This window comes from Miniopterus schreibersii (assembly GCF_964146895.1).
Source record: "Miniopterus schreibersii genome assembly, chromosome: X".
In the NCBI taxonomy this organism is placed as follows: Eukaryota; Metazoa; Chordata; class Mammalia; order Chiroptera; family Miniopteridae; genus Miniopterus; species Miniopterus schreibersii.
The window spans coordinates 88,905,218-88,927,525 of NC_138104.1; the positions used below are offsets into that span (position 1 = coordinate 88,905,218).

At 42.2% G+C, this 22,308-nt stretch overlaps 1 protein-coding gene across 9 annotated transcripts in view; it reads right to left on the reverse strand.

Moving 5' to 3' along the window:
• GK (glycerol kinase) overlaps window positions 1-21,398 on the reverse strand; it is a gene marked incomplete at its 3' end in the record, with an annotated part of 61,762 nt that extends 40,364 nt beyond the window's left edge. For 3 of the 9 annotated variants that reach the window (XM_081126653.1, XM_081126649.1, XM_081126646.1), the window contains exons 1-4: window positions 21,149-21,393; window positions 10,332-10,405; window positions 7,957-8,063; window positions 1,508-1,585 (exon numbers count right to left, since the gene is read on the reverse strand). In XM_081126653.1, the coding sequence (XP_080982779.1) occupies window positions 1,508-1,585; window positions 7,957-8,063; window positions 10,332-10,405; window positions 21,149-21,226 (337 nt within the window). In that variant the 5' untranslated portion in view covers window positions 21,227-21,393. Of the gene's footprint in view, window positions 1-1,507; window positions 1,586-7,956; window positions 8,064-10,331; window positions 10,406-21,148 lie in introns of all 9 variants that reach the window. The other 6 variants (XM_081126652.1, XM_081126650.1, XM_081126645.1 and 3 more) reach the window with 4 other exon arrangements.
• Window positions 21,399-22,308: the final 910 nt, after the last annotated feature.

A 22,308-nucleotide genomic window follows, 5' to 3' on the forward strand; every position in this document is an offset into this window, starting at 1 on the left:
CTAAACTGTACTTATTCTAATTCTTCAACTTAGCAACACACAATTTATCAACTATTCCCTACTTTTGTGTTAGTCTCTTTCCAAAACTAGATTATAAAGTGTTTTAGAAAACAGCCAATAATTCCTATCCTCCATAACACACCCAGTATAGCACAAGACATGCAAGGAGTTCTCAAAACATGCATTTGGTTCAGTTTGGAGAAGAAGTTCTTCATATAGGTATGGGTGGAATTAATACTCCAAAGCCCAGAGAATGGGGAGGGGTGCAGGGGGACACAGGTAGAAGACAAGGGATTGCATACAGAAGTGCGTAACAAACAGAAACTTCTCCTGGTAAAATATTGACTTGATATTCTTCAGTATAAGTATAATTTCAACTGACTTCGTTACATTATTTTAAAATGACAACTCAAAGTCCAAAGTTGCACTTTTACAATTAGACTTTAGAGTTTAACAGGAACTTTCTGGTTCCTTTGAGTAGGCTCTTCTTTTCACTAGAAAAAAATAGGACCTTTGGTTGCAGTTTTTTGACAGTTTTGGAGTCCTTTTAAATCATAAATAACAGAAGACATACTAAATGCTATCTTATAACACAATAACATTAAATGCCTTATTTTTTATAAAGATGATTTCCAAAGGATTCATGCTACTCTTATAAGGCACGTTTTTAGTATATTTTCTGCTCAAATATCACTTTCTTCCAATTAATACTAAAGTAACTAGATTATTCAAGTCACTGTAAAGTAAAAAGACTTCACTCTATAAATCATCCCATTTCTGACAATTTCTGCCTCCATTCCCCTCCCCACACTGTTATTTTATTGACAAAAATTGTGCTTTGCTATTTGTGACAGAATAATGCCTTTTGTGATTATATATTTAGAATGAAATTTTCCTTTTAGCAAGTGACAGTATCATTCGGTGCTCAAATGTCACGTGTTAAGAGTGATGCTAAAATATATCCACGGTCATTTACATTTAATAAGCTGTGATATCTAATGGTGGTATATTTGAGACTTTGGGTGAGTTTTTGAACTCCTTTTGAAACAGCCTAATTTGTAGCAGAAGGAGCTGAAATTGTGAGATTTTCATAACCTCAGAAGAATCGATTCAAATTCCTAGGTGGGAAGACCAGGTACACAAGTGCTTTACAGAGAGATGACTACGAACATTTGTAATTTTGATTTCTGAGGGGAGGAGGAATGGAGATCTCTTTTAGGTATCAGAAACAGCAGGGATTATAAAACAGTTCTGGCAACATCAACTCGCTTGTATAATAGAAATCATCAGAAAAAGGGGAGAGCATGGGAAAGAGTGAATTCAAGATGTGAATAAATTGCTAAAAAATGGGGCATATATAACAATGATTTTCTTAGAGGACCCTTCTGTCCATCCCATCGAATTGCAGGAATCACGACCACGTGCTGTCTTAGCCAGGTATTTTAGTATGACAGCATTTGCAAGCGGAGAAAGGCCTTGCATTTGACATCCATGCACAACAGCTTACCTACAGCATTATAGAGAGGCTCTCCAGTTATCTTGTCCCAGACCACAGTGGTTTCCCTCTGGTTACTGACGCCAATAGCTTTAAAGAGAAAGTTAAACAGAAGGGAACAGAAAATTAAACAAGAAGGAAACTACTTCAGAATAGTTCTCATTTTTCTCACAGGCACAGCTAAACATAACAATTCAAAAGAATATCTGCAACATTTGTAGTGGTATTGAGTTTATTTTCCTTAAGTGGCCCCAGGAAAAGGGAACACTCAATGTCAAGTGTTTCTTTTTATTGCTACATACCCCTTCCTGCTTCCTTCTCAGCATACAATGACAAGAACCCAGACTGATATCCACATGAAAGGCTCCAAGGATGCCTTATAAAAACGGGATGCATTACCTTTCCAAATCTATACTACCCAATTTATTATTCTAAGGAGACCAACAATCGCCTCATTCATTTATTTACTAGCTGCTCCAAGAAATTTCCTTTGGTGTGTGCACTTGTGTGTGTGTGTACCTGCATTTTAGGAAAATAGCCACAGATAAGATCCCTCATGCTGGGCAAATGCATTTTATGGTCAGTTAGAAATTCAGTTTCATTTCTGTATTTTAATAATACGACATAAGACGTATGCATTTAGATCAGGCATAAGTACAATATGTGATGGTACTTACATTATACTGACCGACATACAACTCAAGTGCTACAGTTACAGTAAGTTACTGTAAGTAAAATACGAATCCATATCATCTTATGTAATTCAGCTTGTTTCAGCTAAATTAGTTCTCAGATTTGGTTGTACATCAGAATCGGCTGCAGGGCTTTTTAAGAAATACCAATGCCCAGGCCCTGGCCCAAACATTCTGATTTAACTGATCTAGGGTGGGATCTGAGCATTAATATTTTTTCTTAAAATTCCCCAGGTGATTCTACTGTACAGCCCAGGTTGAACACACTGGGCTAAAAAAAAAATGGAGCTCATCCAGAATTTAAGACCAGACAGACGTCAGAGGCTATGTATAATCAACAAAGTATCTAATGCTCAAATCTCCTCTAGAATCGCCTGTCATGTGACCTTCCAGACAGCACTTCTAGTGACAAGGTACTCACTACCTCTCTCCAGGCAGACAATCTCTATTGCATAGCTTTGCTATTAAAAATAAAATCCTTAAAAGAAAATAAACAAGCCCGGCCGGGCGTGGCTCAGCGGTTGAGCATTGACCCAGGATCCAGGAGATCGAGGTTCGATTCCCGGTCAGGGCACAGGCCCGGGTTGTGGGCTCGATCCCCAGTCAGGGGGCGTGCAGGAGGCAGCCGATCAATCACTCATCACTGATGTTTCTCTCTCCCTTTCCCTGCCTCTCTGAAATCAATAAAAATATATTAAGAAATAAAAAATTAAAAAAAAATAAAGTAACCAATATTTAAAATAAATAAAATACACAAAAACTAAAATAAAAATAAAATCTTTTTCCTTGTAGCTTCCACCTTTAGATCTTAGCTAGTCTTTGGAGATACACAGGAGAAGGTTAATTCTTCTTCCACATGTCACTCTTTCATACTTGAAGCAGCTCTTTTGTCCCTCAAGTCTTCTCTTCCCTTGTCTAGGCTAAATGATCCAACTTCCTTCCACTGCCTCCATATGGAATATTCCTCCTCTCCTAGGAACATGCAATTATCTGTATTACTCAAATTGTACACCCAGAATAAAACACAATAGGAACATCTGACCAACACAGACCTGAGGGGGACCAGCACTCCCCTTGTTCTAAATAATCTTTATCCAATGCAGATTTATTTACTTTATTTAACACCTTTTCTAGAGGTACAAAGATGATTGAGATTCTACTCCAAGGAAACTTAGAGGACATTTGGGGGGAGTGTTTTTCAAAAAAAATAGAAGGCACAAATGTTTGTAGGACTAAAGAGAAAGGAGAATTGGGGGGGGGTGAGGCTGGGAATCAATGGGACATGGTAGTGACAGGAGGGGATGAGATCAATACACAGGCGGAGGAAGGAACCTCAAGTAGGACAGAAAGCTACAGCTTCCCTTGTGATGGGAGGAAGGTGGCAAGAGGTCCAGACATTAAGTAACGAAACAAGAAGTTGGGGAATTAAGGCCCCAGAGCTTCAACTTACTCTGTGAAGCACACAAGGTTATTTGCTGAAATGGGGCCTAGAAAAAGTTGAACCGCAAGTTTGGGGCACTATTTAGTAGAGCTCAGAAGCCAGACTGCTGGGGTTCAAATGCTAATTCCTCTGCTTCCTAGCAGCTCGACTCTGGGTCTAAGTTTTACCTTCTGTAAAATGGGCATAAGAGTTCTCACCTTACAGGGTTACAGTGAGGAATCCCTAAGATCATGCAGATTAAAACAGTGCCTGGCACACAGTAAGCACTCAGGAAATGTTACTTACTGCTGCCTCTGAATTTTTCCAGTGTTCTAACATCTTGTCATTTTTACCCTGAAACCCTGTTTTGTTTTTTTCTTTTAAGTTTTCTGATTGCTAATCCCAGCACATGTGCCTCTCTTAATAGTTATTTTCTCTTTCTCAGAATAACACATTCAGGTTTTGTAATCTCCACCCTAGTCCATCTACCATTTAAGAACATGTGAGCCCTAGCTGGTTTGGCTCAGTGGCCCCAGACTGAAGGTCTCGGGTTCTATACAGGTCAAGGGCATGTACCCCGGGTGCAGGCTCAATCCCCACCCCAGCTGGGGTGCGTGCGGGAGGCAACCAATCCATGTGTCTCTCTCACATCTCTCTCTCTCTCTCACATCTCTCTCCTCTCTCTCTCTCTCCCACTCTCTGAAAAGCAATGGAAAACATGTCCTCTGGTGCAGGTTAAAAAAAAAAAATAGAGCATATGAAAGTTATAGGCATAAACTCTATTATTTCCTGGCCCCAAAGAGACTTTTGTATCTAGCAGGTTCATGCTTCACCTACATATTCTTTCTCAGGGGGTATTTTTCTTAACATTGAGTATCTCAGTGAAATAACTAGTTAAATGCTACATTCAACCCCTCTGGTTCAATTTTGCTTAAAAGTGCCTGTGAAAAGTTATCACCACCATCATAGTTAAGGAAACAAGGCTTAGAAAAAAGCCTTTGGAAATACTCCAGGATGTTATAATTGTTGTCTTGGAAGAATTATGGATAACATGCATCCTTAGTTAAAAAGAAAATCATAATTTATAACTGGAATACATTTAAAAAAAAAACACCCAGAGCAAAATAATCAAAGTGCCCTGTGGGAGGAGGTATAAAGCTTTTTAAGGAAACTGTGTCTGCAAGGTGTGTGCTTGAGCAAGGTTGTAACAATCGCAAATGAGATGGTGGCCACTGCTGGGAAGTTCTTTAGGGGAATGAGGTGCCCGAGACCCCCAAGAGTCGCAGGTGGTGGAAATGCATGTGACTAAGTAGGGCAGGGCGAGGCAGTAGAGGAATGCATGCAGCGCTTTCCCTTTTCTCCAACACTGAGACAACTATTTTTTTTTTAAAAAAAAAAAATGTTTTTATTGATTTCAGAGAAAGGAAGGAGAAGGAGAGAGATAGAAACATCAGTGATGAGAGTCATTGATGGGCCACCTCCTACATGCCCCCTGCTGGGGGTCAAGCCCGCAACCCGGGCCTGTGCCCTGACCCGGAATCGAACCGCGATCTCCTGGATCCTAGGTCGATGCTCAACCGCTGAGCCACACTGGCCGGGTGAGTACTACTTTTGATATAAGAGAATCTAATTGCTGAGAATGCTATGCCCTTAACTTTTAGACAGTCTATACTGTGTTGATTATATCACATGAGAGAGGATGAGTGAAGAGTATCTGGCACTGTAGTTTTTGTTCTTCTGAAGAATAAGTATTTAAAATTATCTAGATCAGTGACTCCCCGATTCAAACACTACTATAATTTAATCATGCCATATGGGCCTAATGGTTAGAAACGCTACTTTAGATGCAAAAATTATAAATTAAGAATATCAACATAATGTAAATGTAAATTTTAGTTTATTTTCTTTTGAATCTGGCATCATTTTCTCATGGATAATATTATAAGCTTTGATTAGCGTAATTATGTACTCTCTCTTCAAATAAAGTGAATAATTTCCTTATACAGGGGTGGGCAAAAGTAGATTCACAGTTGTTCTTAATGGAAAAATAATAAATGAATAATAATACAGTAAATTGTGTTTCATGTACTGACAATTGGAAACCTACCAAAAAAGCCCACCCTTGTACTTCACAGTTCCTTGGGCCCAATGAGAGGCAAACAGAGCTGGCCGACCCTCTAAGTCAGGGAGGAAAGCAGGAGCCTATTTACTTGTCTTGTGCTTACACGTGCTGCTCAGCTAGAAAGTGAACTTTCATTTTGGAGGCATTGTTCCTAGAAACCTGAAGTCAACCAACTTTCTAACAAACAAGGACAACTAAAACCAATGGAGCTGGAATTTGCAAAAGAAATCCAAGCAGCTCTAATGAACTCTTAATGATTATAGGTTAAGACTATATAAATAACAAATCGCTTTCCTGCAGGGGCGGTGGGAATCATTATTTGCAACATTGGAACTGAAAACTGGTTTGTGAGGTTATCATCAGTGTCACAGGATCAGCAGACAGGAGAGCTGTGCTTGAATGTCACCTACCACTGCGCGGCTCTCTGACCTGCACTAAGGCTCTTCCCCTCATTTGCAGCTAGGCCTAGGTGACCAAAGGTCGCTTACAGCATTAGCGTTCAGTGACGCAGAGGTCTATACAGGCAAGCAAAAGCTTGGCCCTTGGCACAGACAATAAATTACCTGCGGGGGGGGGGGGGGGGCAATTTGGCACAGCTGGCAAACCGCATCTGAACCTTGGTGAACGCAACTCTAAAAGAAGTTTGAGATGCTCCCACTTAGGTGGAGGGGTAAAACGAGGGCAGGGTATGAAAAAATTGTCAACAAATATCCAATCTACACATGGCTGTTTGTTACTCTCAAAAATCTGCAATAACAGAAAGAACTGTATTATTGTTACCATTCTCCATTAATTTGCAGTTATTGTGGTTATTGGGTTAACATCGGTCTTCCACTTTGTTAGCTGCACAACCTTATCTGTGCTCCACTGTTTCCCAGCACACAGTAGGCACTCAGGTTTGCTGGTTTTGATTATGCTTAGTCTTTTATTAAGTGATTTATACAAATAGGGGAAAGTCTCAAAAAAATCAAAGCTTCATCTCAGGAGGGTGGGTAAATCTCAGAGCCAAGAAAGATGATGTGAATCTCAAGGCACTGCCATCACCAATCTATGGTTTCCCCCTACCCTGAGTCAAACTACCTAATGAAGAAAAAAACAGCCCTCGAATGATGTACTTGAAAAGCTTAAACTATAAAGATATGGCGATTACCACATCATGCTTCTACCTCTTACACCACCTTATCAGTTTTGGATGGCTAGGTTATTTTTTCTCTCCTTGTATAAATAAATGATACAAAGCCAAACTTAGGTAGATATTCCATTAAAAGTACTAGGAATTAACAGAGAGATTCATAATAGTCTAACACTCTCAAACATTTATTTCCAGGGAGATTTTACTAGTGAAGTGTCTTGATTTCGAACAGCCTCCTCTCCCCTGCTGTCCCTTATTCTAGCCTTTCTGCCCTCAGGGAAAGGCACCCCTGCCTACCCAGGAACTCCAGCAAAACCCCAAGCAGCACCTTTCACCCATCCTGTCTTTACTACTCCCACATCCAATCCACCAGGACATTCTTGCCCTTTCTCCCCACCCTCACTGCCATCGTCATTCCACTCTCCACAGGGCTCCACACTGCAGTCAGGAAGCTGTCTTTAAAACACAAGTCAGATCCTGTCATCCCTTGTTGTCTGGCTTATAACCGTTTCACGGCTCTCTGTGATACTGAGAACAACATTCAGACTCCTACCTACTTCCCTGGCTCCAGCTCCTATTGAACCCTCTTACCTACCTACCCACTCTCACCCCGTGCCCTTCTTTTACTCTACTTTTGACACGCTTGCTTGCTTTCTGATCCAAGCTCACTCCTACCTCAGGACCTTTGCACATGCTGCTTCCTTTTCTTCAAATACTCTTTCCCCAGATACCCGTATGGCTGGTGCCTTTGAGACCTCAGGAACAGTGTCACCTCCTCAAAGAGGCCTTTTCTGGCCACCCAATCTAAAGCAAGCCTGTCTAGGCACACCCTACCATATAACTCAGTTTCATTTTCTGCATGGAACTTAGCGATATCTGAAATTAGCCTGTATTTGTCTACTCTTATTGTTGGTCTCAAACCTACCAAAATAAAAGCTTCATGAGAATAGGGACCCGATCTTCCTGTTTATTATCATATCCTCAATTCTCACGGAAATGCTTGGTGCTGCACAGGCACTCAATTATGTGCTGAATGACTGAATGACATTGATTGAGATAATTGTACCATGGACAAAAATATTCTATTAAAAATACCTTTTATGTTGGAAATGTCAATATTGAGTTGTTCGAGTTTCTCACATGTTTTCTCTATACACTCATAGACAGACATCAGAATTTCCTTAGGGTCTTGTTCCACCCATCTTTGAACAAAAAAAATGCATTTGGTTAGTCCACAAGAAAGCAATACAACTGTAATTTATAGCTCTAGAAATGTTCACTCATGAGGCTGCGGCTGTCATATAAACTAAAATCAGATGAGCAAAGCAAAGCATATTCAATACTCTAAAGAAATGATTGAAAGGAAAGCCTATTTTATTTCCCTTACATTATTATTCTTCATACAGTAATCGATCGTTTGAATGGAGGCAAGTAATAACAGGTCACAAAACAGCAAATAGTCTATTTTTAAACCCAGTAAGAAATTAGTTCCCAGAGTCTTTATATCCCATGGATTTGATAAATTGATAAACTATCTGATGTTTCACTAGTCACTATTTATTTATTTCTAAGTAGACCGATATCTATCTAACTATCTAGCAAAAGGAATTCTGAAAAGTCAAAAAGCATACTAATCTATTTTGCCATTTTTCTCAAAATGTTTTGTTAGTATTTAGGGGGTAATTTAAATTTGTTCTAATAACTATTTCAAGTAGACAAGCAATTGGTCCCAAGTTTTCAGACCCAGTCCCAGTGCAATTTGGTAAGATACCAGGGCCTCAGAAAGAAGGCTGAAAGGCTCATAAATGATGACACAGAGAAACCTGGGGAAACTGAGGAAACCCCCAAACCAGAAATGACACAAGCTAAGAGAATCCTACCCTCGGATCTGCAAGTATTGAGAGAATTCCAAATGCCTTTCTCCTCTGCCTTCCTCAGGCCTGCCTGGCTCTCCGGAGCTTTGAGTTCTGTCTCTAAACTCCCTTTTTCCAAAAACCCAATCTCCCTCCACATATTTCTCATTTTCATCCTTCCAAGCCACAGGTATCCTCTCTCCAAATTGCACTGGGATCTGGCCTGTGGACAGTTATTCTAATGCTGCTAACATATCAATAGCTTTTATTACTAAACAAATGAATTCTTTAAAACAGAACATTTTTCCTAGAAAGAAATTATAAAATTTGGTAGGACACCAATCCTTTTCTTAAATCGAAGTGAACTTTACAGTGAAATGAACAGATCTAAAGTGCACAATTTGTTGAGTGTTAACAAATGTATATACTCATGGAACCAACACCCCGGTCAAATTATGGAATATTTCCATCATTCTAGAAAGTTCGTTGATGCCTCTCTCATGTCAATCACATACTCCACGGCAACCAATTTTTGGATCTGTCATTCTAAATCAGTTTAGCCTCCTGAATTTCAGATAGAGCCATGCAGTATGCATTCTTTCGTGTCCAGTCTCTTCCACTTTCCATGATATCGAGGAGATTTATCTATGTTGCTGAATGTACCAGTTCAGTTTAAAAATTGCTGAACAGTATTTCATTGTTACCCACTCTACTGGTGACAGCCATTTGGGTTGTTTCCAGTTGGGTTATTATGAATAAAGCTGCTATAAACATTCATGTATAAGTCTTTCTTTAGACATATGATTTCACTGCCCTTGGATTAATTCCTAAGGGTGCAATGCTACAGAAGTATGGTTAATTTTATAAGAAACTGCCACACAGTTTTGCAAAGTGCTTGTATCATACATGTCATTAAATTTTAAATCAGTGATTTTCAACCTTTTGCATCTCACGGCGCATATAAACTAATTACTAAAATTCCGCAGCACACCAAAAAAGAATATATTTTTGGCCGATCTGACAAAAAAATTAGGTATAATTTTCACTCACTTACACCCGACGGCTATTATTGTGCCGGCTGTTGTCACTTTTTAATTTGACAATCTAAGGGAAAAGAGGTCCGTGGCCCTGACTAGTCAGGTATTGCATGCTTTAATAACTTTTGCAGCACACAGGTTGAAAATGGCTCTTTTAAATAATATACTTAACATTCTATTTTAATCACAATTACTACATATAAACATTATTGTCAAAAAAGATGATTTCAGCATTAGATGATAGGTGAATGCTTTTTAGGAAAACGTATCTTTGAGAAAGAAGAGCACACTCAAATCATCAAACAGTTAATGTAGAATTTCTGATATTTAATACATCTGTGCTTTATTACTTTATCATTGCCTTCTTTTCTGGCACTGAATTCTTAAGCCATCAAATACCCAGATATTTTGCGGAGCTACCAAGCTACTGCTCCTTTTCTTGACTAATAAACACCTATCCCATCCCTCAAGTCTTCTCAGGAGGGTGTTTGATCAAGTTTATTTTAAAAAGCCCCTGAGCAGGTGGGGTGAGACAGCCTCATAAATGTAATATGTTTACATATTAAATTAGGAAACATACCCTTCTCTTGGAAACTCTTGTTTTATTTCCACTTGATGGTGACTAAGTAGTTCAGCTGTTTTTGAATTGAAAACCTGAAAAATATATTGCAATACCGTGGTCAAAATGCAGGCCGAGAGCAAAGATGTTTAATTTCTTTAAAGTCATTCAGCAACTGAAGTTCTTATTTACTGATAGAATAAGTCCAATCGGATGAAATGCCATAAGATGTAGTACCTTCTCTGCAGATAGAAACGTAAAAGTTATAAGGTAGCTTCAGAAATAATAAGTTTCCTTTAGATTAAAAAAACCCACAAACCTATTGAAGAGAAAGCTACAGAAGCAATCCCTTAATCTTTAAAAAACCAAAATGGCTCCAGATGTAGGAGCCAGCCAATTAATAGTATAGATTTCTTTTTGAGAATAGGAAAGATCAAGAATAAAAGAGGGCTGGCAAGACGCTGAGAGTGGTGGCACAGTGCCCCTTCCCCCTGGCATCGGCCTTGGAGTGGAGACAGGCCCGGTGCCTAAGCAGGGAAGCGCGCGGTGGGCATTCCCTTAGCGGGAAACGCAGCAACGCCACGAGCTCGCAGGAGAGGCAACTGGGAGAAGTGTCCCCTGGCACCCAGCTCCGGGCTCTGTGACACTTGTCAGGAATTGCTGACCCTTGATATAAAACTTTAAAACCCAGGGGGTGAAAGCTAACGAAGAAGGGCTTTACAATCCCCCACACATTGAATACTACTAAAACAGCACTTTTCAAAACTTATCAACCTCTTTTCAAATTCTGTGGATCCTTGAATAACGTTCCCCCCACCCCCATCGAAAACCCACGGAGAACTACTCCCACATACTCGGATTTTGCAACCACGGAGTTGACCGTTGAACAACGTGGGTTTGAATAGCACCGGCCAATTGAACTCCTGCCCCCTTACAAAAAAAATCCGTGTTGCTCAAGAGTCAACAGTATATTGTTTTTCACCCGGGAGCACCTATACTCGAGGACCAAAGTACATAGTCTTTCAGAGTCTGTAATTGCGTCTGGCTGGCGTTGGCTCAGTGGTTGAGCATCCAAGAGATCCAGGTTCGATCCCCGGTCAGGGTACATGCCCAGGTTGTGGGTTCGATCCCCATGTCAGGGGTGTGCAGGAGGCAGCCGATCATTGTCTCTCTCATTATTGATGTTTCTCTCTCTCTCCCTCTCCCTGAAATCAACAGAAACATATATATAAAAAACAAAACTAAATCGGTGCAATTGCAGCGGTGGAGTCACATCCAATCAGGCAAGGCCGTGTTTCCATGCCTAGGCTTCCAGTGGGAGCCAGTTACCTGCTCAGTGGAGACTAAGAAAGGGAAAGAAATAGGAGAAAACACACTGTGCGTTGCTGCCCCGCTCCCTAACCACACACACACCTCTCCTTTTGGGGAGGAAGTGATAACACAGTGAAAGCACGAAGGCAAATTCTCAAGCCCTTTGAGGAGATAAAATATCTTACAAGTCAAAGGTTAACTTAACACAACGTAAGTAAAGGGCACTTGGCAGAAAGCCATGTAATTCACAACTTAGCATTAGGTTCCTCGGTATATCTGCTCCATTTGTCCTATTTTATTTGCTGAAGCATCTCTAGGGCCTAGACTAGTGCCTAGCAGAGCCCTAGCACACTCTGCCTGGGAAGCCCAGGTAGAATGAAAGATGATACTCTTGCCCGGCCGGTGTGGCTCAGCGGTTGAGCATCGACCTAGGATCCAGGAGATTGGGGTTCGATTCCGGGTCAGGGCACAGGCCCGGGTTGCGGGCTCCATCCCCAGCAGGGGGTGTGCAGGAGACAGCCGATGTTTCTCTCTCTCTCTCCCTTCCTCTCTCTAATAGATATATATATATAGATATATATATTTTTAAAAAAGATACTTTTTTCCCTCTCCATGTGATTTCCCCCCTAGCCGACTCTTTTTATGCCACACTCAAGGCTACCAGGTAGCCCACTGAGCAATGGGCAGCTCAATAAATATTTGTTGTATGTCTGAAAAAATATGGTCTATCAGGTACTTATTAGGAGAAAAATTATCAAATAAAATGAGAAATGGTGATGTGGCCTAAACCCTAATAGGAAACCAGCTGTATTCCTTTATTATATCACTGCTGCTCCCAGGGTCTACTCTCAGATCCCAAGGGACACTGGTGTCATAACAATGTGTTCCTTTTTGCTGCCTGGATTTATGAAAACCTTGATGGCAGACCTATAGGGCTATGAATGGAGTGCAACCGTTCTTCCATCACCTAGTTTTAACTAGGCTAACTTTAGGACCCTCACACTAAAAATGGATTTATAGGCCTTTGAAATAGGCAGAGAAAAGGGAAAGATTTTGATAAATTCTGTTTGTTACATCAGAGCATGATTCCATCTGATCACACAGCATTTGGATATAACAGGATGGAGCCTGGGTCTCCCCTACTTCTTCAGAGCGCTAAATCGAAGCAGAAAGCAGACACCATCTTTAGCTGTTTAGGATTTGACCCTGTGCCCCACTCCTAGGCTTGTCGACACGGTTTAGATTTAATGTTTTTAGAATCTGTGACTTTTTTAGTGCAGCACCATCCAATAGCAATATAATAATGCAAATCACAAATGCAAGTCACATGTAATTTTAAATGTTCTCATTAAAAAAAAAAAAACAGTTAAAAGGAACAGGTGAAATTAATTTTAATAACACATTTTATTTAAGCCAATATAAAATTATTTCAACATGTGATTAATATAAAAATTATTAATGAGAGCTTTTACATTTTTGTTTAGTACTAAGTCTTTGAAGTCTGGTCACAGAATGGGTTCAATTGACATCTGGTCACCCACTAATCTCAAGAAAAATTTCTGTGCATCCAGGAATGCTGTTATATGGCACACAATCCCCAAACCCAAGGCACATCCCCCTTAGGTATTAGTGTGGCTCCAAGAGACCCAAGGCCTAGCTAAACCTGCTAATGTGCATGTAAAAAACAAAAACAAGTGTTATTTTCTCATCCCGAGAGTTGACTTTTTGATCCCTGCAATCAAACTACTTGGGGCTTTTATTGTCATTCCTTTTGTTTATTTGGGGTCCCCTGACAGCTTTCAGGGGAATTTGTCTTTAACATGGGATCTTCACCCTCTAAAAGTTCCCCAAAAGTTCCTTCCATGGGAACTCTAGCTAGTTATACGTACAAACATTTTGGTCCCTCCTCTTTTGCCTTTTTAAGGAAAATGGACCAATTTAGCCAAAATAATTGAAAACTTAAAGGAAAACCTCTAAGTTGACCTCAAGGCACTTCCCCCCCACCCCCAAAGAGGATTCCAAACCTCTAAGGGACAATAGACTGTATTCTTTGATTGATATGCAGAAGCTTCTCAGAGACATGATGGCTTTAAAAAACAAAACAGCTCTAAAAGAATCCCAAAAGAAAAGTTTAGCATCTGAGCTGGTACTTTAAAATTTTCTTACTGTTTCACCTGCCCCAAACCTGACAAGATATTTGAGAGGACTTAATAACTTTTAATCAGAAACTTGTCAAAATTGGAAGCTAAAGATTCAGAGCCTAATAGAAATTTTTTTTACAAAGCCTCCTCCCCTAAGGTAAAATAAATTATGTGTCCAGAGGGAAAGGAGCAAATTTGGAATGACGCAGTTGGGACGTCAGGTCAACCTACGATGTCACATAACTTACAACCAAATTCTTTGGGGAATAGAGAGCAGTTGTCACAAATCTTACAAGTCTTTGTGAAACCAGAAATGCAACTCAAAGGAGTCCAAAGCCCACCTATTGTTACCATCCTCAAGTCCTAAGGCTGAAAAGAAAAAAATAGCAAAGGATGGTTATTTGTGTGTTTGTTTTTGAAAGCCCAAACTGCTGCTCTGGCCCCAAGGCTCCTTGCCAAGAACAAATACAAATCTTAATCATCTTCTCCACAAATATTAATAAGAAAAAGCCATCTGAACGAATAAACTTAACTTACTCCAACTGCTATAAATTAGTGGCGTTTCCCCCTTGTTGTACTTGTCTCATGGCTAAAATTGTATTTATGGCTAAAATGATAAAAACAAAACTATCAGGTTTCTGGTTACATCTAGTATTAGTGTATGTATGTCTACTTGCAGAGAATATTACCAGAATTGGTTTGTAAATGTTATAGCATGGTATGAAGCTAGGAAAATGGCAGGACAAGCGGAACAGGGAAACTAAGACAGTGAAACAGCAGTTTGCAGCCGCCCTAAACCAAGGGCACTCGAGAGGAAATGGTTTGCACGTCTCCTCCCCAGCCAGAGGGTAAATAGCTTGAATCACTCTACTCAGGGAGACAGAAAACAGAAATAACAGAAATCCAGTTAGTGCCATTTGCCAACCACACCCAAAGACAGACAAATTAAGAATAAATCTCATTTTAAGTACATCAGCATAAAGCTGATGATTATTCTACTGATCCACCCCTAAGACCTCCCCTCCCCTAAATGCCTAGCCTTTAAAACCTTTGAAAATAAAGGTCCCAATGAGCTCCCCCCTAGGGGAGCATGCCAGCACCATCTCCTTCCCCTTCTTCCCTCCGAGGGGACCCTCGAGACTTGCAACCAGGGGAGCAGTGGGCAGCGGCAGCTCGTCCTGGGTTAACCCCTGAACCTGTCTCTGGGCCCCCTTTTCTTTGGCTTCTCAGTGAGCCAGGGCAGCCCAGCCTGGGCTCTTCTGTCGCTCCTTCTGTGCCCTTCCTTGTTTCCCTGTCCTAAGTGTGTTTTTGCTGCGATCAGTTCTATACTTTGTCTCTCTCTCTTTTTTTGATACACAAATATGTATCTGTACTTTGTCTCTTGACTGAAATCTTTCCTTCAAGAAGACCAGACCTGAGGTCTCCTCGTCTCCCTGTAACATAAAGAGCTCTGTTTAATTGGCTTAAAGGAATTAAGTGCTTACATAAAAATCCTCAAAAATATAACAGAAAACTAAACCAAACGCTATTTCAGGATGATGTGATATGAGAAAAAATATATATATAGAATTTAACCCTCACTCAAGGATATGCTTATTGATTTTAGAGAGAGTAGGAGAGAGAGAAACACATTGACATGAGAGAGAAACATCTATCTGTTGACTCCCGTAAACTCCCCGATCAGGATTGAACCCGAAATGTAGGTGTGTGCCCTGGTAAGGAATCGAACCCACAACCTTCTGATATATGGGACAATGCTCTGACCAATTGAGCCACACCGGCCAGGTTGAGAAAATATTTGATATTAAAACTGGTTTGAGTTTGCTTTGGTTAAATAGGCATGTCTTCAGTGTATCATCTTTTATTCTACCTGGGCTTACTGGTCAAATAAGTCCATGTTTTCTCTGTTGCAAAATTTGTCAGCAGGAAGAAAAAAAAAACTCAGCATGATGAAATTTCATAAGTAACCTAAACATAATTACTGAGAACAAGTAAAATAAATAGACGTGGATGGGCTAAAACGTTTTTTTAGGTAAACTCAACAATGTTTATGTCTTATGGTAAGTCTACTTAAAATAGTTTCCCAAACTCTTTTGGTAACTTGAAACCTTAGAGTTTTGCCAAGTTTAATGATGAGTCAAGTTAAATTCACTGAATGTGTGGATCATTTCCAAATATGATAAAATACTCAGACATTGTTAAAGAAAGAAGGAAAATTATTTTTATAAAAGGTTGTTTAAAAAGAACTTTCTGAAACAACACATGTCCTCTGTCTTAGAAGAGCAGTGGAGAGACAAAAAAAAAAAGTGGTCCTTACCAAGTAACTGTTCTTTAGGCTTGCCTCGCTCATCCTAAACCGAATTCAGCTACCCCCCCATAAACATGCACGTTCATTTCCCTCTGCATGTGATTTCCCCAACTAGCACACTCTTTTTCATGCCACACTCAACTTTAGGTGCGATAAGACAATTCTCAGGAATGTAAATTCCCTCTCTAGGACACTATATTACATAAATTTAAATGACCAAAAATAAAAGTATGTTATATTGCAAATTTCACCACAAAAGGGGTAACAGCATCTTCCAACCAACCACAGAAAACATAGCAAACAGCACTGTAGTTTTCTTCAATATGAAAGTTATCAAATAGCTTATATATACATCCAATGCATCTATAGTTGCCGAATTTCAGTCTTTCCAAGACCCCACAAGGTTCACCCTTCCTAGCCTTCCAAACCAGGAGGTCTAGTCATCACCTCTGAGCCCTGTAGGCCCGTCTCTGCTGAGGTCTATTCATGTGATGAGCACCTACCACGAGTCAGATGCTGTATTAGGCTTTGGGGAGGGGGGGAAAAAGGCACCATTCTGCCACTCAAGGAGCTCAAAATGGAAAGCTCTTGACACTTCTGCTTGTGAGAAACAAGAGGACAAAAGAGGGTGGCAGCTCTCTGGTGAGAAAGTGCTCTTGCGATTTGTGTAATGTGCCGGGCAAGTAAACAAACCAACTCAGTGGGGGAAAAGATCCCACAAAAGAATCCCATCTATAGTTGTCACAAGAGTGGCCTCATTCCAGCTAGGAATCAAATGAATTTTCACCAAATTTACTTGCCCCTAAAGGGTGCTTAATAAATGTGTTGAATAAATAAATGAAAGAAAGAAGCAGATATTTGTCCCTGAGCCTCATGAGGTCTCTAAGTATAATGAGATAACTGGGGCCAAGGCAGTCTTTCCTGCCAAAACAAGCAGGGAACTACAATTCTACTCCTTCTTCCTAGATGCTGGCTATTGTAGTGAAGTGGTTACACAACCATTATCCATGGTGACTACACCTGAGGCCAGCCCAGGGCCCGATGAGTCACAAGAAGGTCAAACCAGCAGTGCTTATTCAAAGGCAAATTTTGGGACAGATTGCAAAACCAACCTGTGAGTATATATTTCTTGGTGAAGATTCGTTTATGGCCACAACTAGAGCCGACACTTGAGTGAAAGCTGGGCAAGTGGCCTTTTCCAGCCTCCCATCTTCCCTTCAACGTACTCCAGGCAGTGAGGGAGCCAAGGCAGGAGTTAGGACAGGCTTCTGAGTGCTACACACCTGGACTTGAATCCTAGTTCCACCAGTTACTCTGTGACCTTCGGCACAATCTCCAGCGCAGTCTAATTACCTGTGTAAAGGAGCTTAATAATACTCCCAGCATCAGAGTTGTTATAAAGATTAAATGAGCCAGGCCGGGCGTGGCCCAGCGGTTGAGCATCGACCTAGGATCCAGGAGATCGCTGTTCGATTCGGGGTCAGGGTGCAGGAGCAGGTTGTGGGCTCCATCCCCGGCAGGGGGTACGCAGGAGGCAGCCGATCAATGACTCATCATTGATGTTCCTCTCTCTCTCTCTCTCTTCCTCTCTCTCTCTCTCCTCCTTCCTCTCTCTGAAATCAATACGTATGTTTAAAAAAAAAAGATTAAATGAGATAATGCTGGAAAAGTCCTCTACATAGTACCAGACTCATTTCAAGTCACAACACATTCTAAGCCTCTGTTTTTTCTTTAACATTCAACTTAACGGGGGGAAAAACAAAGCTACCAAATGAGAGAAGGAAGTTGACTGTTTAAGCTGCAACTTTTGTCTTATAAAGAAATGGCCCCTCCTTAAAACCTGTTACAGTAATTACCTTTCCAAGAAGTTGTTACTCTGCAATCTGAGTAACCATGTGCCAACCACAGTTCACTTTCCTATGGGACAAGTTGGAAATTTCCCTTTAGCACAAAGCATATTCATTCATAGGTTGCCAAGAGTAATTCTTTTGACAACTGGAGGAAGAAATGAATATGTTCTTAAAATTTCAGATCTACTACTACTAAAATAAAAGAAATTAAGAAATTAAACATACCCAAGTTAGAAAGTTTTAAGATTTTCCTACTAGGTAAAAAAGATAACCAGAATTAAATTCAGCTGCCCTATTAAAGGTCAATCTGTATAAAATGCTCCCTGTAGACAAAACACGTGTTCATTTGTTATGTTGAGCAAGACGTTTTAAAGAATACAATGAACTAGACTTGAAAGGAGGTCCCTGCCCTCAAGTATAGCAGGAATAGAATTATAATACAAAGTAGCTCATAATCAGAAAAGTGCTATAGGAAGTGGGAGAAATCCTGACAAAGGGGTTGAGGAAGACTTCTCCTAAGAGTTGGCAGTTGAGCCACTATTTGGAGGCAGAGTAGAATTTCAAGAAGGTATGGGGAATAAGGGAGGAGGCATTTCCTTTGGATGAAAGACCATGAGTTAATATCACTAGCAGAGAAAAGGAGAGAAGAAAGCTTGGAGAGGTTATTGGTCTTGTGAAAGTTGAACTGGATATGCAAATTGAATGAATAATGTCCAGGAAATCATTTAAATACCTTCAACTTTATAAGCTTCCTTATGACAGTTCTTATCCACTGAAATCTTTGTGAGAAAGTAAGCAATTATTTTTGAGTCATAATTACAACGTGGAACAATATGACTGGAACAACTCCTGGGAATCACCTTGTGATTGAAGCACTTATTCAGCACATCTACTATCTGCATTTTGCAGGAAGTGGCTTAACAAGCTCTTTCCTTGTAACCAAGGGAAAAAAGACTTTGCTAAACCATTCCTAAGTTGTGGTGTTTGTTTTTTTGACTTTGCACAGGACCTCTAAGTCCTTTATTTCCCTCTGAAGCATTCTCTCCTAGTTTCTCAAGGATAGGAAAGCTGTATTGATCGACTTTCACACATCAGCCTATAAGCAGGACGGGTATCTGCTGAATTTGTACCTTAGCTTACTCATGGAGATCATGCCATACAGAGATCAATAAACAGAAACTAATTTTCAAAGGCTCATGCTGTTCATGTCACATACTGAACAAATGACCGAGAATGTGAAGTTGACTTAATTATTCCTTCCCCAGCAGAGCAGAAAGATGTCCCCTGGGCAGCAGAATCTGAGGGACCAGGTACAACCTGTAGTGGATAAAGATCGCTGGGCTACATGGAGAGCAAGAGTGAAGAGATGGAAGGAAGAGCACAGTCAGGCTGGCTCCTAAAAAGCCTATGAAGTTATGAAATATTTTACCGACTTCCCTAGAAGGCAATGGCTGGAAAACAATCTCCACGTTTGATTTGTCCCCCACGGTGCTTTATGAACTAGTTGTCAACATTCAAGAACAGGAAGATTACAGAAGATTACACTGAAAACTTGAGAGGACCACCTTTTTAAAAAAAAGTTGAAGATCTGGCAACACTGGTCTTGTGTTCTTGCTTGGCAGCTATAGACTATCCCCTTGGCTGGTCCGGGTCTGCTGTCTCCATTCCACCCTCAAACCTCTCTATCTGCCTGGCCCCTGGAGGCATTCATGGGGGCAGTTTTTTGTTTTTTAAATATGTCTTTATTGATTTCAGAGAGAGGAAGGGAAAGAGAGAAACATCAATGATGAGAGTCATTGATCAGCTGCCTCCTGCAAGCCCCCAATTGGGGATTGAGCCCGAAACCTGGGCATGTGCCCTGACCGGAAATCGAACTGGGATCTACTGGATCCTAGGTCAATGCTCAACAGCTGAGCCACTCCGGCAGGGCTTCATGCACTTTGGTCAGGACGTGTGTCTTAATGGTCTTCATTTTAAATATACAATGATGATTGTATATTTCATATGTTAATGAAATCCAGTTAGGCAGACTTTCTTAATGATTCAGGATTACTTTATGAAAATAAGACAAAGTGAAACCTGTTTTGGGTGATCAAAAGATAAACAATGTAAGAGATTGGAGAACCATGTCTTGGCAGCTGAAACTGAAATCAGATTCAAACTAAAACTGCACCGAAAGCTTTCCAGTGCAGACAACAGAGAGGAGCATCCAAATGAAGGCACAAATGAAGGTTTTAGTCCAGTGGTCAGCTAAACAGAAGTTTGGAATAACATATATTCTGCATGTACAATATATATATAAAGTATATTCCCACATACGTATGCATGCTAAATAATGCATGAAAAAATGATTTGAGGTAAAGCAGTGAAGATGGAGCTAAATAATCATCAAATATTTACATCAACTTGTCAGGTTAGTCAAATGTCCAATTGTTTATTTAAATTATTTCTAAATTACCTTAATGAGCTCAGTGCTAGATCACTTTAAGAGCAGATTCCTCGCAGAGAGTCACTTTAAATAGGACTGTTACGATAAGTAAAAAGAGAAACAGAATTTCCCTGTCACTTTTCTCCGTGAAGCACGAAGTGTTTGTAATAGGCAAAGTAGCAGAACTGAAATTAGCTAGTGCTCGACATCAAGCAAAGGTTCTGCTGGTAAAGGCAGAGCACCGTCTTTTTCCTAATGTGTTCTGCGCCCCCCGCCCCCCGCCGTCGCATTCTACCTTCTACAATTTCTGTGGGAGAGGATGACAACGCATCATCGCTAATACTATATTTGTTCTACTGCTCCAAAGGACGTTGTGTTAGGCTATCACAGCCGTGACACAGCTTTCCCCCCATCCAAGGACGTCCTGAGCCCCGCAGGCCAAACGATCCGGGGGAAGACCGCAGCAGCGGTCAATGTGACCACCTGTCCCTGGCTGCAGGCGGAAGGCTCAGCACGGATGCTCGCCGGTTCCTAGTTCCCTTTGGAGAAGGAGTTCCCCCCTTAGTAGGTGACCCGGCTGCACCACCGAGGCCGGGGCTCCGAGCTCGGCCGCCGGGGTCTCGAGAGGCCGAGGTTCCCCAAGTCCGGGCGGGACAGCTCCAGCGTGGCAGGTCCTGCTCTGGGGGGCCTTGGCCTCCTTCCCTTGTCTAGAGGGGCCGGGGGAGGCGCGGGATGGGGACGCGACAACCAGCGCCAGCTCCCGCCCTGGCTCAGCTCCTCAAATGTCACCCCGGGCTCACCAAAAAGCGCGTCGAGCTGGTGCCCTGGTCCACTGCCCCAACCAATGGCCCCAACACTGCTTTCTTCGTGGCTGCCATGAAACCAGCTTCGGGTCGGCTGGAGATCGCGGTCGGTTTCCCGGGTGACGGCGGCCAGCGGAGGAGGCGCAGACACCCAGTGCAAAGACTAGGCGGCGTGTGACCGCAAAACGATCGCACGGTGCTCCAGGCAGCCCCTTTACCCGCGCGGAGTCTTCTCGCTCCGCCCCTTCGGCCCGAGCCCGCCCCCAATCGCGTTCCCCAGGACTCCGGAGGCGTGGCGGGAGGGGCGCTGTCTGCCGGGCCGGCCAATGGGCGAGCGCAGAAAGACGCCGAGAGGCCAGACAATCCCAGGGCTCTGTGACGTCACGGGGCGGGGCCTGGGCGCGGCGGGGGCGGTGGCCGGCGCGGTAGGTCACGTGGGGCCTGGCGACCCGGCGGCGGAGCCAACCTGAAGCAGCGCCGGCGGCGGAGGCGGGTGCTGCCCGCTGGCAGGGAGGGCCCGCGGCCCCGGGCAAGGGCACATCCCCACCCGCGTCCTGGGCGCCGGGGTTTACTGCCTGCGGATGCGTGCCACAGAGCAGAGCCGCGCGTTCCTCCGAGCGCTCCCGGGCCGACGGGGCCCCGCCTTCCCGCGCTCCCTGCGCCCCGCCCACCTTCCCAGCTCCCCGCCCTACAGAATAATAATAACGACCCCCTCTGCGGGAACCGACCCCCACGGAGTGTCACCTCCAGAAGCAACGCGAACCCCTCACCTTGTAGGCTTTTCTGGGACGAGGAACGCGGAAGTTCTTTCGATTTCGCATTTAAAGGAAACGCTCCAAATGAACTTCTCCATGTCCCTGAATTTACTGTCCAGCAGAAAGCACCTCCCAGCCCGGATGCGCCGTCCCTTGTCGCTGGACCTCGCTGCGCGGCGCCCTCCCTCACGCCCCATTTCCTCTCCCTCCCTTCACTTCTCTTGGCGGCCAACGGAGAGAAAAGGGGCTTTCTCATCTGACCTTGAATTTACCTTCCCTGGATCCTTCCCGGTCCAGTGTTTCAGGGGCTTTCAAACTTTGCAACAAGACCCACTACGTAGGAAATAGTTTACAAAACAGTCCCAGGCATGGATGTGCACGTTCACTTATTTATAACATATA